This window comes from Typopeltis vanoorti, chromosome 24, assembly GCF_054136105.1.
Source record: "Typopeltis vanoorti isolate ZY-2024b chromosome 24, IOZ_Tvanoo_1.0, whole genome shotgun sequence".
NCBI classification, from domain to species: domain Eukaryota; kingdom Metazoa; phylum Arthropoda; class Arachnida; order Uropygi; family Thelyphonidae; genus Typopeltis; species Typopeltis vanoorti.
In genome coordinates, this window is record NC_143572.1 from 18,542,968 (window position 1) to 18,561,921 (window position 18,954).

At 36.0% G+C, this 18,954-nt stretch overlaps 1 protein-coding gene across 1 annotated transcript in view; it reads right to left on the bottom strand.

The window, feature by feature from the left end:
• Positions 1 to 18,030, bottom strand: part of LOC150092966 (uncharacterized) — a 60,434-nt gene extending 42,404 nt beyond the window's left edge. Inside the window, exons 1-5 of the mRNA XM_090414116.1 lie at positions 17,780 to 18,030; positions 15,064 to 15,281; positions 10,358 to 10,501; positions 4,351 to 5,358; positions 3,251 to 3,419 (exon numbers count right to left, since the gene is read on the bottom strand). Of these exons, the coding sequence (XP_090270242.1) occupies positions 3,251 to 3,419; positions 4,351 to 5,358; positions 10,358 to 10,501; positions 15,064 to 15,274 (1,532 nt within the window). The 5' untranslated portion in view covers positions 15,275 to 15,281; positions 17,780 to 18,030. The remainder of the gene's footprint in view (positions 1 to 3,250; positions 3,420 to 4,350; positions 5,359 to 10,357; positions 10,502 to 15,063; positions 15,282 to 17,779) is intronic.
• Positions 18,031 to 18,954: the final 924 nt, after the last annotated feature.

An 18,954-nucleotide genomic window follows, 5' to 3' on the forward strand; every position in this document is an offset into this window, starting at 1 on the left:
TCAACGAATTAGGGCAAATTTAAACTCACAAGGTGGACATACATTCAGGAAAGATCAACAGGAACACTGTCACGTAGCCCTGGAGTGGAATTCGCAAGGGAAGAGAAACCCGGATGTACATAGAGGTAATCGGTTTGAATGGAATGCAAGAAGATAACTAAACCAATATAGGAAGGATCTAACCGATGGAAAGTTACACACTGCCAATATTCCCGATGGAATTTTAGAAAGAAGAAACTAATAAGGAGGTTTAATGCTTTAAAAGAAAAATGTTTAAGAAACATGAAGAATAAATTTACGTCATGTCATTCAATCAGAAGGAAACAGCAACAGAAGACACTGATGTACATTTACATAAACATTAGTTCTGTTCTTATTGCAAAAATACTTCAGTTGCATAATTTTACACAACTAAGCTCACTGTAGAAGTCGGAAATAATGCTAGTGTCAGAAAATCACTTTACCGCTACCTAAAATTGTAGTTAATATTAATTATTAATCTAAATACGTGTTATCCTGAGAACAGAAGAATGTTCTTTGCAAAAGTCAACTTCGCGGCTTTTCCCTAGCAAAATTCCTAAAGAACTCATATTAACAAAAAGTAGAAAGAGTGGACATTGGCTCAGGGAGTGGACATTGGCTCAGGAAGCTATACTTAAATCAGCTCATATAAAACGAACCCTTCTAAAGACTCATGACATTACCGGAAAAGTATGCGCTCGAGACTACAGAATGACTCCAAAATGGTTATTTTTCCAGTCAATACAAGGAAGACCTTAGTGTTTCAACAAGTATGTGATTCACAACTCGAAGAAGGAATGATCCAACAAGTAATCGAAGACACATTCTCCATTCTAAATGACAATCCAACAAGAAAATCATAAAACAATCTCTCAGAATAATATATGACGTCCTTAAAGACAACATTAGCTCTTAGATTATTTCATTCTTTTGTTTCTCGTTTTCATGGGGTTCTCAAACTTCACACAGAGAATATCCCTCATGATCGAAAGAAATTAATTCTCGAATTGCAATCTTTCTAAACATTTCGCAAAGTTATTAAAAAGACTAACAAGACGGACATCATCATCGGTCATAAAAGCTATGATTACTTCGTATCCATCATTAATAACATCCACCTCGAAGAAAATACATCATGGCACATATAAATGTCATATATAAGCAGAATTCAGGATAATTCATAGGAAGTCTCCATCTACAGTTCTGGATAGCATATGCAGTTGAAAAGAATGCATTTCTTAAATTATGGGAAGTTTTATTGATGATGTCTTCTAGAAACATGGTTAGCAACTCCTTAAACCGCTTCAAACACCAATAAACTCTCCACCATAAAATTTAACCCTTTATGTTAATTCACACCACTATAAATCTCAGAAATTAGGCATCACTAGAGCTTACAGATTACTAAAAATTACAGGATATATTTATTCTCCCGTGTATTAGCTATATTACAATCACTATGTCCAGACTCCTCAGGGAGCCTGAGTAAAATGAAAACACAACTCTCTCTTGATCAAATTACAGTTATTTCGGTCCGCGAAGTCTAAATGTGATCTATTAAAATACCCTGGAGTTCATCGCTTCAGAGACTTGAGTAACACACTGGAACACAATAAATAGTTCGGAATGCTTTTGAATTTCTAGACTTTTCAAGAAGCCTACAAAGATTATGATAAATCCAAGGTATTTAAATATGCATCCAAACCTTAACCTGTGTGACTGTTACAAATTGATGATTCAACTACTTTTTCAAATAAGACCATGTGACCATGCATGACTATACATATACAGAAAGATGGTTGGCAATTCCAAGATTTCTTATCAAAGTCCTTTCTAATACTGTATTTGGGGGGGGGGGGGGAGGCGATGTTACTTATATATTTTGTAAACAGCTTATTTTGTAACTGTATATTCGAAGAAGTCCTTTGTAATAAGAATGATGCTTCCGGTTTTAGTCAAACCTCCTTAGTGTAGTTGGTATCAATGAAGTTCTTTGGCTGGAAAGAACAGAGTTCTAATACCGTTTACGATGCGAAGAACCTTCATAATGACTTTCCAACTGAAGATAAGTAAGCCCGAAGGTGTTTGTTCTCCCTTCACAGAAATTTGGATTTTTCAGTCCGCAAAACAACCAAACCGACCAGAAGAAGGATTGTATTGTTACAATTCACAACCATAATCCACAGACTTCATAGTCTTCGTTGCTTCAGCCGTAGTTCAAACAGTCTAAACCCAATCCGGTTTGGAATGGAACCGTATGTATGTGTGAACAGTTTTATAATAAACTGAGATGATCAGACAAATTACTCTATTTTTAATGAAGATATTTGACTGCAAATGTTTTGCAATGCATGTGCACGGAAATAAAAAAAAAATGGAGAATATGGTTTCGCATGAACGTAGGCATGATTTCGAAATCGGATGTTAGACCTAATGCAAATAACAGATTGTCATTTTTGTAATTGTCACGATGGTTTTAAGCAGTTAAGTAACAGGTTGGTGTTAGTTAGTCCTCTCGTTACGTGAGTTGCTAGGACTACATGAGAAGCATAATTTTCGTTTATTTTATTTGTGTACTCCCACTTGCGTGTGCATCTGCATGATGCACACCCAAGTAGGATGTACAAAAGTACTCTGTTTTAGAGAAACCGTGTAAGAAATATGTTGTGGAATACTGAACAAGTACGTTTTTCAAGCCAATTAAGCTTCAATTTCTGTGATATTACAGTAGAAATGGTAGAGCCAATAATCATTCGAAATTCAATCATAAAAGTAGAGTACAGTTTTAGCCTGTTCAACAAAGGAATAATAAAAAATAAACTAAGGAATAAATAAACTAATAATGACTAACTAATATTAAGTTTGAGTTTTTAAATATAGATTGTTTTTATTTGATAAGTTTTCGTTTAGTTGCGAATGATCAACAGTTAATCTAATTATGAATCTGACTCTTAAATCTGATTTAAATTTCATAATCAGGGAAGAAGCCACAAGCCATTTCTTATAAACTATCTTCGAAAATTCAACAAGCTGTTGCCACTAACACATTTAAACTATTGTGGGTCAATACTTTGTCAATTAGGAAGCATTTTATGGCCAATTATCGTTATTTTTACGCATATGATATTAAAACTGTAAACAACTAGAGCTCTTATAATTTTTATTGATATTTTTATATAAAAATAGGATTATTATAATGATCATTTAAATGCCTTCATTCGTTTGGTGCTTGAGTGGCTTTATGCTTTCGTCAACATCGTAATTTCTGGGCTTAGTCTGCAGTTTTTCAGTCCCCCCAAGAAAAGGCTCTATAACCCAGCATAAGGCAGCAAAAATGCTAATGGCTCCTAAAATTCGGAACAAATCATCATAGGATCCTATTGTGTCTCGGAAATGACCTGCAATTAAAACAAAGCAGAATATCATTTAGCTCTAAAAGAGAACACACACACACACACACACACACACACACACACACACACACACACACACACACACACACACACACACACACACACACACACACACACACACACACACACACACACACACACACACACACACACAGAGAGAGAGAGAGAGATTTCTTACTATAATAATCAAATATAATCATTTCCTTAATGCCGAAGATGTATTTCTTGCAATTTCAGTTGATTTAGGAAGGCAAAAGACTAAGTTTTATCACATCGTAAGGATAAGCTGAAAATGAGTTTAGTGCCGTCCTAAATGTTATACTCAATTCTTATTACAAACTTTTTGAAACCATATTTTTTAAGCCTTTTATGATGGCTAAAAGGCTGAAAAAATTTGCAAATTCCGTATGTAGTAAGAATCCAAAACTCGTGTTGAATAAGTCAAATTCAAAATATTTTTCCGAAATATCTAGTGTATTTAAAATATCTAATGAATCTAAACATGTGTAATATTATAAACATTTAACACAAAAACATGGGTAAATTATGCTTAAATAAATAAAAATTTACTCATTTAAAGAGATAGCATGAATCTTCTTATTTCGATCAAGTTTTTCTTGACTAGATTATCTTAGATTCTTGATTGGTTGGAAGAGGGCAGACGGCAGAGAAAGTTCATCTTGTTACCGATGGATTTCCAAAGAAGAGGATATACTCTACTGATTACATTACACAAGTATTAGAAAAATTATTACAACTACATGTTACGAGGCTTAAACTTTATTGTGGTTTGTAGAAGACTAATCTTCCAGGAAAAGATAAGAAGCTTTTCCTTAATCACAATGCAACATTCTCAAAAATCTATCTAGAAAAATACTTAATTTTCAACAGTTATGCAAAGTATAAATATACTTACCGATAAAAGCAGGTCTACAGAATGTAATGAGACCATAAATAAAGTAAGCTACTCCAATGGACAAGCTAAAATTCTCCACTCCAAGATATTCGGAAGATATTATATGAACGGGCGATATTGCTGTTCCTATTATTAACCCCAAGATAAGAGTCATAGAAATAAGTCCAATGAAGGTAGTGGCATGAGGGGTAATAAATAAGGCAAGGCCGATCGTTGAAAGGCTTATAATGACCAAAAGTTTTCTTGTGATGAATTGGAGATCGGTAATCCATCCGGAACACAAACGACCCACAAAATCGGTTGCAGAGAAAGCTGAGAGCATAAAAATTGCTTTACTTTCTTCGGTTCCACAGTCGACAGCATAGTCCACTATAACAGTTGTGTAAGTGTAATAACAAGTAAAATAACTACATTGAGTGATATACAATAAGTAGCAAATTGGATGGCCAAATATTGGATAAATTAATTTGCACACGAACCTACAAAATCTATGAAATATTGTTACTGGTACTTCTTGCAACGATGAATGATGTTTCGTGTTCAACGACTTGTCCATGTTCGTTATCTTCCGATGGTATTTCTTTTCACATACTCCACTAATATCTGGGGAATCTGTGTCACAGTTCAGCAGTCCATGCTCTTCACCAGGCTCTGGCAAGGAGATAAGGTTATTTTCATCCATCGGATTGGCATTACTTAATAATGTATCTTCTTGTTGAACAGTTAGCTCTTTGGCATGGGGTTGAGTCTCTTTTTTATCACAGCTCATCCAGTGTGGAGACTTCAATAAGGCACTAGCGGCAATTGCATGCATTGATATTCCTCCCAAGAGTAGAAAACTTCCTCTAAGGCCATACTTTTCAGTCATGTGTTCCATCAAATAGGGGAAAATGAAAGAACCCAAGCTGGCACCGGCAACAGAAATTCCTGCGGCGGTGGACTGGTGAATCACGAAGTATTGGTTGACGATTAAGAAGAGAAGCGGAATGATCAATCCACCTCCGACTCCTGAAAAACAAATATTTCGACTAAGTGCATTCAATTATCTGAAACCATAAATATGTTTAATTAGGTACGTTATTAAGAATATCTGTATTTACAGACATAAAATAATGACAAAACTCAATTAGTTCAAAATCTGCTATTTATATGCTGTGATAAGAAGATGCAAGATAGTTCGGATCTTCACAATAAATTATAATAAAATCCTTACATTATTAATGTGAAATCACCTAGAAGCTTCAACCAACATTCTTTGGATGGGGGTAAGGGTTACATAATCGGGGGAACCTTGCTCTAGAGATCAAACATGGTTTTCTTTTTCACTTCAGGCCTCCAATAAGCAGAATGGTGTTTTTGTAACGGGCAACAAAAATCGTTCTAGCAGTCATGTCATGGGATTTAAACCCAAGGAATGTTGGTTGGAGAGCGGTACGCTATCCTCTACGCTAACTAGGCCTGCTGCCTTTAAGTAATCACAGGCAAAGTTATTCTGAGACCACAAATAATTTCTAAATCTCAGCATGATTTCATTAAGTTGTTACTTAAAGGCAGTGAAGAGCCGACGTGCAGGACACTCTGGGACAGGCAATATTTCGTGGCGCACTGTTCGGCTAGCATTGGTATTACACTACTGACAAATTATTTCATCTTAATATTTTACTAGGAAGGGTTTAGTTTGTAATATTAGCAACAATGTTTAGAATGGTTTCATTTAATCTAGTATACGCTAGTTCAAAAGAAACTGTATTATTTATCAGAGATCACAGGTGGCAATTCAACTGTGATCTTTAAATCTTATTCAACTTTAAATCTTCCTACCACATCCACTTATCAAAATATTTTTGCTCAACCAAGACTGTTATATCAGAGAACACTTTATTTGTTCAGATTGTCAGAGAGCCTTTATTACCGGTCATGCTAAATATCCCAATTCTGTTAATGCTGAAGTTTATGAACTGGAAAAAGCACGGTGGACTACTGAAGAGGAACATTCTGCAACTTCCAATGTTCCTACAACATCCAACTATCAAAATATCTTAGTCCAATCAGGAACATCATCTCAAACACACTTGTCTGCCCAGAATGTCAGCGAGACTTTGCCACTTCTATCGGTCTTGGTTTTCACTGTCGTGCAAAACATCCCGTTGGTGTTAATGCTGAAATTTGTACTGAACGTGCAAAGACATGATGGACTGTTGAAGAGGAATATCGCTTTGCCTTCGGTGAGGTCTCGTTAGCTACAGAACATATAGCTCATATCAATGAAGTGTAGGCAGAGATTCTGTCTAGGAAAACAATAGCTGCAATCATATCGCATGTAAATTGCCATCGTACAGAGAACTAGTGATGCGACTGTGGACATCTCTGTTAGAAGATCCCACAAGAGCAGGAAATACCCCATACCTGCTGCTCTATCACTATCATCTCAAGAGAGAAGGGACCAATGCAGTTCCATCTCTTCTTCAAATACGCCTTACAAAATCTCGGGATCAGCCTCCTCTCCCTCAGTATAGTCACAGAATTTTAAAGAATATTATTCGACTGTCACTGAACGAAGTATTTATTACAGTAAAGGTGAATCATTATTTCGAGACTGAATTTTCCAGGCAAATCCTCCTTTCCGGTTAGTTGAGTATTATTCAACATCATCTGTTCGATCCAAGCGAAAAGAAAGAAAGCGTCGTTTGTGCTAGAACAACAGTGGAATGGAAAATCTCTTCCCCCCCCCCACAAGTGAACATTTTCCCTCATTTTTGGGGATGTCCTCTTTTGGAAGGATATCTTTCATTCCGCCCCCATACTGACTTAGGCCTTCCTTCTATTTCAAGGTCATTCTAGAAGTCTAATTTTCCGTCTATCTTCCTTTAATTTACTGCTCCGGAGCTTAGACGGATTCCTTTGCCTATCTTGTAAGATTTAATTGATCTATCCTCTGACTACTTTCGAATTACAGTTGCTCCTGTTCTGTTACGTTTCTTTCATAAAATTATCTAAACATCTGCATTCAATACATCCAATGTGCTATTAGGTAGAGAGCCTTCATCCCTGCCGATGACGGTGCTGAGAATATCTTCATTCTTTCATCTCTTCTGTCTGAATCCCGACGCCAACTTCGGCCTCTTTCTTTATAGAGTTTATGGACCTCCAAAAGGCCTTTGACAGCGTCGCTTTCAAGTTATACTTCGAGTTCTGTCTATTGCCGGATGTATGTCTGGATCCTTTCCTCACCTACATATCAGAGATTTACTCTGCAAATTTCCTTACCGTCACCCTCAGCTCCAGATCAACATCCATCCCATCACTTATGAGTGTACATCAAGAATACCCTCTCTCTCTCTCTCTCTCCTATTTTCTTCAATTGTGCCATTGACGAGTTTCTTCGCTTTCTTCCAAACTCTCTTAACACAACCACTGTTAATGCTAGTGCTTTTATATTCATATCCTCTACTAGAGAAGGCTTGCAGGAACTCTTCAACCCAGCAGTCGACTTCTTTTATATTCGTGGCTTAAACATCACAAGAAATTGAAGGTTGAAAACTGAGTTTTCTCTGCATGTCATGTCCTTGCATTCTATCTCCGTTCTGGAGGAGTGAAGATACCTTGGTGTTCTCTTCTCTCCGACAGGCCGTTCCTCTTTGCCATTCCCACTAGAGTGTTTTCTTTCTTCTCTCCGTTAAGCTTCACTTAAATATCAACAGAGGCTATTCAATCTGAATTATTTCCTTCTTCCTAGACTCTGTCACAGGTTAGTCTTAAGTAAAATCTCTCTCTCTCAGTACTATCCTGGATAGATGTAACAGGCAGTCCGTACATGGTTACGGCTTCCTCACGATGTGCCACTAGCGGTTTTCCATGCCACTGTAAACCATGGAGGTCTTGGTATCCCTCGTTAGTGCATAGATTACGTCTCTCCAGATTACAGAAATTTTCTATTTCCACTTCAGAAGTAAATCATGCTGCCTCTAGGAATTCATATATTGAAGATGATTATAGACGTACCTTTGGATGGGTGCTTGATGGAAGGGCACCGATGACTACTACCTTGCTGAACAAAGGTTTTAATGTTGCACCATTCAGTCGATGGAGCTGTATTACAAGAATCTAAACACGATCCTTCTCAGCATCAATGAATCAAGGATGGGACTCGCTTCCTGTCTAGTTTTGAATATATATAGATTTAATTAAGAATTTAATTTAAAATACTTTGCTGGCTCGAGCTCGCACAGCTCGGGGAAGAAGTGATGACAAGAAATGCAGAGCAGGCTAACGGAGTATAGAAACTTTGGCTCATGTTGCTCAATGTTTGTTAACCAAATAGGGAGTGCGTGTCAGAAGGCACAATGGTTGGCGATAAGATAGGTTGGATAACAGGCAGTACAACCCCACTATAAAACTAACATTGGATTAAATAAGCCACAACCTGAAGTAAAAACAGGAGATGAGTTAATCGTTATTGACGTAGAAGTTGTGCATTCTTGGCGACCACTCCCTACCCCTGATCATAAGAATGTTGAAACCATGATAAGACACTGCTACTTCAGAAAGAGCATCACATCGTATCAAAATTTACCTCTGCAACAAAAATTATTTTGCCATTATAGCCATTCTTTCTTCAGTGTGTTTGATTTTATTGCGAGATTACTATGTTGACTGTAACTGCAGTTCGCTTTGAAATACAGCATTTATGGTTGTGAATTCACTCCTTTCAGTTCATCACCAGCAGCAATCTTTCCCTTTTCCATATTTAATTCACCTTCTCTTTTAATTCTTAAGTCACAATAAAACATTTTCGTCCATTTGTACACTTGCTGCATTTATGATGTTTAAACTCTCGTTATATGTGACAACTTAAGAACGCGGAGCTTCAACTTTTTGAATAGCATGCATGGCCTTAATTAAGTATCCGTTTTGGTACAAGGTTAAGTCGTTAACGTAGTGAATTTCTTCTGCGAAGGAGTGTCGTTTGACTTTCTCCAGAAGATCTAGGAAAACGCCTAAAGCTATACGAGACAGAAGATGTTCCTAGAAGTGATCCTAGACATACCGAAAAACAAGGGTCATTAATGTTGTATTAATTGACAGAGAAACAAATGGTGTTGCTCACCTTGACAGTGTGCGTTTTAGACCTACACAAATATTCTGTACCATAAAATAAAAAGAAAACAGTTTGTGTTTTCTTTTTATTTTATTTTATTTTCACACACACACACACACACACACACACACACACACACACACACACACACACACACACACACACACACACACACACACACACACACACACACAAAGATGATACAAGGTCTTTCTTTTACTGAATTCTTGCTAAGGTTACCAAATGCAAGGCTGTTTCTGTTTTTGCAGAAACGTACGATAACTAGATGTGTACGAACGATAGAACATCATTAGAACTTTCGGTGTAAGTATTTGACCTCTAATATTTTAGAGGCCAAACAAAGTCTCTGAAAAGAAAGACGATGTGAATTTGTTATGAGCTCAAATGCCTTCTAAAATATAATTTCAGTGACTAATTCTCGTAACTAATAATAGCTAATGACATGCACAGTGGGAAGTAAGTCATAATAAGATGGGGGGGGGGGGAAATAAGTAGCAAAACAAATACAATTAAGAAATCTAAAGATCGCCTGAATTGCAATTTCAGGGACCAGTGAATAGAAATAGATTAATGCAATGAATCATTTTAGGGCTTAGCTATGTAATTTAACATCCAGCATTTTAATTACAAATATTTATCGGAAAAATTAAGATGCAACTTAACGAACTTTGCGAATGACGATTCAGAATGTAAAGTTTATTATTATTATTATTTGTGGTAAGCAAGTTTGGTGTCGGCTCTGTGTGTGGTACCTGGTTTCAGCTCTACCGTGTGTCCTTCAACGTTCCCTACGCAACTGTAGATACAACGTCTCATTTAACTCTTACAGTAAAGCCATTTTTAAGGTGCACACTTTATCTTATCACATAATTTAAGAATAATACTCACCATAAATAATGCCAAAAAATATTGTGATGTGGTGGATGGAGGTGGCAAAGAAACAAAGGATAATTCCAGTTGAGCCTATGATAGTTCCGAGAAGTAACAGCATCCGTACTGAAATCCAGTTGTTCAGGAAGCCAGCCAAAGGTCCTACAGTATTATAATAATAATCAGATTGAAACAAAGCAAGATGATATTAACAGTTACGTGAATGTTTCTGTTGTGATGTTAAGGAAAACACTATGAAATAGATTTATGGTAGACTTAACACAATAATGAAATAAATTATATGAATTCATTTTTTGCATTGTTTCAATACAAGATCAATAATATTGCTACACAACTTCTGTCCTTCCATGTTTCATCTCTCTCTCTCTCTCTCTCTCTCTCTCTCTCTCTCACATCCAGATGGCACAATTGTAATATCGTCATTATTTCCTACAAAAAAAAATAATTTGTTTCCAGTATTATCCCGTGGAACACCCAATTCTCTTAAGAAGATGTTTCTTTCTCTCTTCTTGGAATCACCCTGACATTAAGCCTCTCCTGGCATAAACCGATGACAACCATTGCCTCCTCATTTTCCCCAAAACTAGGATTTTTCTCTTTGGCTGAAGACGTTATTTCCGAACAGTTAACCTTATACAAATTAAAAATAAGCCCCCTATTGAATATTGCTCTCACATTTGGGGTGGGGGCCCCTAAACGTTCCCTAAAATACTTGACTCAATACAGAAAAGGGCAATGATTAATAATAAAGAGAGTGATTAATAATATTTCCATGGCAAATAATCATATGAAAGATCAATAATTCCTCTACTCTGTATTAAATCCATTGGAACACGTGCAACTGCCACCTAACCTCTCTTCACAGTACAACTCGAAACCTAAAGAATAAGTTGTTTCCCTCCTCTCTCATCCCTGTTCCTGCTGTATTGAACAGTCTTCACCCTGACGTATTTCCCAAGGAATACAATATACAGGCTTTTAAATCAAATGTAAATGAGTTTCACCTTTTCCAATCCACTACCTATACACGGTGGTAATGTACACCCCTGTCCAAAAAGAAACCGAACTTTTCGAAAATAGAAAGGATTAGTGGCGCCACCTGTTGTAGCTTTTTGTTGTCGAAAGCGGCAACCCTCCGTTGTGTTGTGTCAACTCTTTATGACATTTGTTTAATTAGAAGCCGAGTTATAGTGCCAAGAGTGACCGTGTGTTTTGACGAACGGTCGGAAAATGCGTTTTAAACAGAGAGCTGCGATTGACTTTTGTGTTAAAATTGGTAAAAATTTTACCGAAACGCACCAAATGCTTCAAAAAGCATATGGTGATGAATGCTTATCCCGTAGTCAAGTTTACGAGTGGTTTAAGCCATTTTAAAGTGGTCGCGAGACGCTTGAGGACGATGAAATGCTGGGCCGTCCAAAAACTGGACTGAGCGAAGTTAACATCCAAAAAGTGATTGATTTCATCAACGAAAACCCGAAATCGTCCGTGAGATTGATTGAAGATGAATTGGCGATTCCAAAATCAACTGTGCACAACATTTTGACCGAGAGTTTTGTTCCCCACAAGTTGACCGACGACCAAAAAATGTATCGAATTGAACACTGCAAGGACCTCATTAAAACCGCTTGTAAGGACTCAAACTTATTTGAAACGATCATTACTGGTGACGAAACGTTGTGTTTTGAGTATGAGTACGAAACAAAACGCCAGAGTGCTGAGTGGAGACCACCAGAAGAGGAGCATCCGAAAAAAAGTCACTTGGAGAAGTCAAAAGTAAAGACAATGCTGATTTGTTTCTACGATTCCAAGGACATTATCCACAAAGAATTCGTTCCGCGTGGGCTGATGGTCAATGGTGAGTTTTATCTCGAAGTTTTGAAGCGATTGATAGCGAGAATCCGTCGTGTACGGCATGAATATCGCGACTACCGACCGTTCGTCAAAACACACTGTCCCTCTTGGCACTATAACTCGGCTTCTAATGAAACAAATGTCATAAACAGTTGACACAACACTAATGAAGGTTGTCGCTTTCGACAACAAAAAAATACAACAGGTGGCGCCATAGTTTCTTCTATGTTCGAAAAGTTCGGTTTCTTTTTGAACAGAGGGTGTACACAGGTTGATTAACCTTAACCAACCCCTCGTGTATCAACATTTATATAGAGTGTAGATTTTTAAACTGCTTTTAAACTACTCAGTAATATTAGGTCTCATTTTTATCGCTTGCCAGTTGTTGAAATAAAACTCAATGCGATACTGCGTAAAATGCTCTCTATCGAGACAAGAAAAAAGTTGGCAAAGTGAGATAAAGTTCTTTTATGCTGTCCTGCAAGTAATAAAATGAGCAGGAAGTTCAGTAATGCGTGTTTAATTATAGATGGCCTTCAAGGTAGAAAAATGACAATGTCAAAAGTGCATGATTTTAAATATTAGGTACTAAGTATATGCACGAAGGCTAAGGAATTTGGCCTTCCCTATCAGAAAAATATCAGTCGGGAATAAATTCATTCAACGGGTCCACTAATATTCCTTCTACCAGCGCGATTTTATTTATTTATTTATTTATTTTTTTGATGAATTTTCATGTAACCGTCTTTGTTATACTAACGAATATCACTTTATTTTAATATCTCTTTTAATAATCCGTTTTTCTTTCATCAGAACTTACAGAAAGCGGTGAAGATTAATTCCAGTTCACTATGACTTACACGTGGGTATAGAAAGCGGAGTTAGTCTGAGCATCTAAGCGATAAAATTAGTCGTTTCCTACAACTGTCATGACGCAGAATTCTAATTTTGTGTAGCGCCATTGCAAACGCGTAAAAATAAGAAAAAGACAATACCAGCTATTAAGAAGTTGACCTTGATGCGACAAAAGATTAAGCTTGAAGTACAAAAATAAATAAATAAATAGTTGCAATCGTTGTGGACGAGATATAAAGACCACTTTTTGTACATAGATGTTATTTGATCATAACCCTTACACATAGGATGCTAATTTTTGCTACAGAAAACAATAAAACAAGGAGGGGATGAATGATGTTATATGCTTTGCTTGTAGTAAAACAATAAATTTAATTTTCTATTATAAACAACCGAATTGAAGGGATAAAAGGGTTACTCGCTCCAAAGAGGTTTTTTTGGAAACAACCTCTCTCTGAAACGACCACATCTGATCCCACCATTTTTTGACGGACCGGTTTCGTGCTGCACTCATTTGACAACACGCAAAAAATCCTAAATGAAATCAAATTTCAATTTTATTCATAATTGGTCCAAGTAGTGAAGTACCCAGAGTGTTGCATTTTTGCATGCGTATTGTAGCGTTCGAGAAGCCTTCACGCACCGATGAGTACTACAGTTTAACCCGTATGCACATTTGGACATTGTTATTAAAGCTAAGACTGATATCGAAACTCGATATCAGTCTTAGCCCATGAGTGCTGTTCTAATTTTTCCAAATATATTTTAGATAATAGCCCGCCTCTGCCTTTACAGAAATGTCACAGGAAAATGATGATCCTACAGTTGACAGCAGTACACATTATATGTACAATCCCAGATTGCCAGCAACAAATGGTGGTGTCGCTACTTCCTTTTCCTCAACTTTCAATGAGATCCTTGCAGTTTATGCCTGCGAGTAAATGATCTATGAAGTCCACAGGCTGATGTCAGAGTGAAGAAAGAATACACTTTGTAAACATGTTATTATTACTGTTTTGCTTCGTTAACGGTCCGTTTCATGCGTATTCGGTCTGATGATGACGTAATGAGATACTCATGACGAAGTAAATTTTATGTTAAATGCTTTTTAGTTATGATCATAATCTAAGTTGTCTTCATCGCGTCTTTTAATTACTTAGTAAAAATAATCCAATTCAATCGGTATTTTGCAGAGGAATAAAGTTAATATATTTAAGTCTGGGGGAGAGTTGTTTGAACTGCAAACAATTTGTTGAGAGGTCCGATTTCTTACCTTAGAAATGAGGAGTCCGCGAGACTTCTACACTAACCACATCGTGCTATGTGGAATATCATAATTTAAATAGAAACAAAAACGCGCCTCTAAATGCTGTTTTGAATTACAGCCTAAGCAAGTTAGGGGCGCGTTTTTGTTTGCATTTAACTGGCCATTAGAACACCCGCAATTAACAGAAATAATACAATGTCCTCATAGCCTCAGCTGCTTCGGCCGTAAATACAAATCAACCAATCCGACCAAAGACTGTAGAAACCTACTGAGTTAACCGCTTAGTCGGTTTCGAAGGCTCTTCATTGCCATAGAAAAACAATTATATTAATACTAAATAAATATTATATTAATTACTATGTCGAAGTGCATATTAAGGCTCCTAGAAATGATCACCTAATAATAACAACACCAAGAGACTTCGTTTTCCAATCTATCCACAAAACTCTAAGCTTCAACAAGAAACTTCACACCAGCACGTAGTCATTTTTATTAACAAGTCCTTAAGGAAATCAATAAATAGGAGACATTTGAAATCAGCTGCGATTGATACAAAATGCGAATGCATGGATTCTTCACTGAACTAACCTATGTAATATGGCCTTCAGTTCAATCGACAACACAAGAATTCTTGCACAGTAATGGCATTCCTTATAGCAACAGTTAGAGATTAGATTATCAGCGTATTATATAAATTCTCATTATTTTGCGTCAATTATGTACTCACCTATCAAACACATCACCGTGTCGCATAATGTTATTGGCCACGCTGCGTCCTCACGAGATACTCCATATATACGAATCAATTCCACGTATATGACTCCTGAAGATCGATGCACTCCAAGCAGAGAAAAGAAAACTACGCTCGTTGCTACAGAAATTACCCAACACCATTTCGTATCTGGGCCCCTAGGGTATAAGAATGACTCTTTACCCATGATACTCCTGCGTAAATAAAGAAAGCACGTATTATTTATTTTCAACTACAATTCAATTATATATAAAAAAAAATGACTGGAAGCAATCATCTTCGGATTATGGCATATAAAATATCAGGCCTTACAAAATTTAGCAGAATCAAATTTCAATCCAATTAATATACACAAACTTACCAACACAGTTGCCACTTCTTTTGATTACATAAAAGGATAGCGATATTTCGATTTTGTTTGCACTGAGTGTCACATGTTGACTGTCGCGTGTATTTCTGTCTCTACTTGCATGTAAATGACACGATAGGTGATGGACTGATCGAAACTGACGTCTCTTAAAATGGAGGATTTCTGCGAGTCACTGCGGACTCATTGAGGAAGGGTATTCTACAACTTCCGTTTCCACCACTTTATCGACCAACTACACATAACGTCATCATTTACACACAACGCTATCTACTGCCCACCACCAATACCACTAGTATTTTTGTTAGTAAATTGCGTGTATTCTTATGGCTGATTTGTCTGTATGCGGGATGAAAAACTCAAGTTTCCGTGAAGAAAAAACCTGATACTTCGGTATGAGGCGGCTAACTCACCTTCAATTAAGAAAATTCATATAAAGATTCCTCTCGTCGCTACGAGAATCGAACTTGGGCGTTTTTCAATCGAAGGGTGTAAAGTACTGTTTCTTCGGTCCAGCAAAGCCAAAAACACGAAGTTATGAAATAACTCACCGCTTGTTGGGTTGAAGAAGTTGCATAGAGCAATTATAGATTCACAAATTTACAATGACATCATTAGACAGTTAGTGGAAATTTTTGGAAATTAAATACTGTATATGAAAATTCTGGGAATAACACAGGTCCTCCATGGACAAGCATTGCAGACACACGGTGAACCGTGAATGTAATATTAGTAAGAAGATAATACGAACTTTGTCACATCTATCCAGCACCTTTATTTATTTTTTTTTTATCTGGACACAAATAAATCTACAGTCGAAATACACTAGAGCAGTCTCTTTTACAAAAAATTATCTCGAGTACAAGTCCAAAATACAAAAGAGGTAAATGACTAAGCGTTTCAATACAGAATAACCGTCCTTTGTAAAGCTAGATCGAGCAGTGAAGAAATCGGAAGTAAAAATTCATTATGCAAAAGTCTCCCACATTCATACTGCAAAAAATCGCCTCATGACTGCTTAACTGTTATTATGATTGCGTACATCAAGTTCTAGTTTCAAACAAATAAATTTAACGTGGTCATTTTTTATATTAAATTACAGAAAATGTGAATAAACACAGAAATTACCAATCTTATTACGGTTTTAATTTAAATTTCACGATAGCATTTATTAAATAGATGTCATCTTTTTAAAGTTCTTAACAGAACTGGGAGATGGACTGAGTCCTTGACTCTTTATCCCGTCATCTGAATGAAGAAAATCTGTGTGGATGAGGTGTTATTGAGCTAAAAGCTCTAGCCATGGCTGGGTAACGGCAATAGCCGAGCGCCGTTAAAACTTCATTGGCTACAGCATTGCCATTTGTTACCCTGGAAGGACTTCTTTTTTTTTTTTTTTTCTCTAGATGTGATCTATTTAATCTGTTGCTTTATAAAATACGCTTCAATATCTTACATACTCGCCTCTGTGCGCGTGCATGTGTTTACCAAAAACAAATGTATACAGATGTGACGTCATCAGAGCATATTAGTGTTACTAAATGACTATTTAACATGTCTCGTTCATTTCCAATTTAACATGTCTCATTTATTTTCGTTTTGTAAATATATTAACATATTTTAAAAAATCTTAAAAGTCACAAAATATATCGAAACGAATAACCAATGATTAATATAATAATAAAGACACTATTATGTATAATAAATGATGCAAGTTATTAAATGAAATTACTTTTTTTTTTTCATTGCTTATAAAATGTCTTTTAAAATTATAAATTTTTTGCTCGTTTTAAATTATAAAATTTCAAATTTGCAGCGTAAAACGACTCAAATTAAACCAACGCGAATGTCAAAATATAAAATAATAATAATTAAATTAAGGGGATATATAGATCCCACATTGTTTTAAAACCGAATAAGAAATCGGTTTTAAAACAATGTGGGATCTATATATTGATCCTCAAAGATAGGAATCAGAGAGTTTCATGCCGAAATAGTATAAAAAACTATAAAAGTATCGGCGAATACTAGCGTGAGCTAAATGCAAGGAGTCCTAGAACGTAGTACAAACACGGGCAACTTGTTGCAAAGGTGGGGAAAGTTCTGATCGTTTTCTTGGTATTTTCCATAATGTAAAAACACAATGTGGGATCTATATATCCCCTTAATTTCATTAATGTTTATATATCGCCGAAATGAAGCCTGTTGGCTCTTTATATTTAAGTAAAATAATAATAATAATTTTTGCTTGGACTAAACAAGTCTTGAAAGGAAATAGCCTTACGACTCAGGGTTAGAATTGGGCATTTACCTAAATGTACTCACCTAAAGGAACTGTGCAATCAAGTAATAAACTTCACCAAAAGACATTGAATTTCGAAGTCAGAATTTTTAGCTCAGGAATGCACACGGAAAGAGAGAGCGAGGGAGAGCTTTCACCACGCTTGCAATCGTTTTAAGCGGGTGGCATTTCTTTATACAACACGTTATACTCTGAAAGATAATAAGCGTATAACTACTAATATAGAGACGCGTTGAAAATAATTGAAATGCATCGTTACTGAATTATACCGTATACCGTAAGTAACTTCCCAAACAATTCCGTTACCTGGTGAAATATAAATTTGCAACTAGTTTTGGCTGTAATCCATGGAATAACAGTGCCATCTAGAGTTTTATAATCACATTATAATTCGTGTATATAAGATATATCTTGGGGTATTATTCATTTATTTCCTTGAATTATAATGCGTTTTGAGTTGGTATTTATAATTTTGCTATAATTTTCAGATTGCATAATTATGATGGTAGCTAAATTTGTCTATAGTCCATGTTAATATTCTCATGTAGTGATTGTTTCAGAAGACTTTTTTTGCTAAAACTGAATTATTTCTTCGAAAGACAAAAAGAAGAGGGAGCAAAATTATATTATTATTATTATTATTATTATTATTATTATTATTATTATTATTATTATTATTATTATTATTATTATTATTATTATTATTATTATATTCATTTAATCTGAAGACTCATCGCTAGAGGCCCATATTGATGATTTTTCACAAAATCAACTATTGCAGAAAGTCGGGCCTACCAGTATAGTTAAAATGTTGTCTGATTTATTTCATTAAAATTTTTAACGATGTAATCTCTTGGAGGATTACATCGTTAAGATTTCAAAGAATGCAACGGCGTATGACTTGATAGAAGACAAAAGCTTTAATAAAGATGTCATGAAAGCAACGAAGTGTTGCGACAGGAACGATCGACCTTAAGTCATGGGGGAGGGGGGGGATAAATAAATAAAAAAATTTTAAAAAATCGCAAGTTCTCCAGAAGCGTAAGAAAAGTAGTTAATTTTACAATGAACTCATATACCAGGTATGCTATTTAGCTCATAATAAAAACATTAGTGGCGGTAGGTGGCGCTATATTTTATATACTGACTGAGATCCGAGAATTGGAATAAATAATGAAATTTATTATGTAGCTCAGTG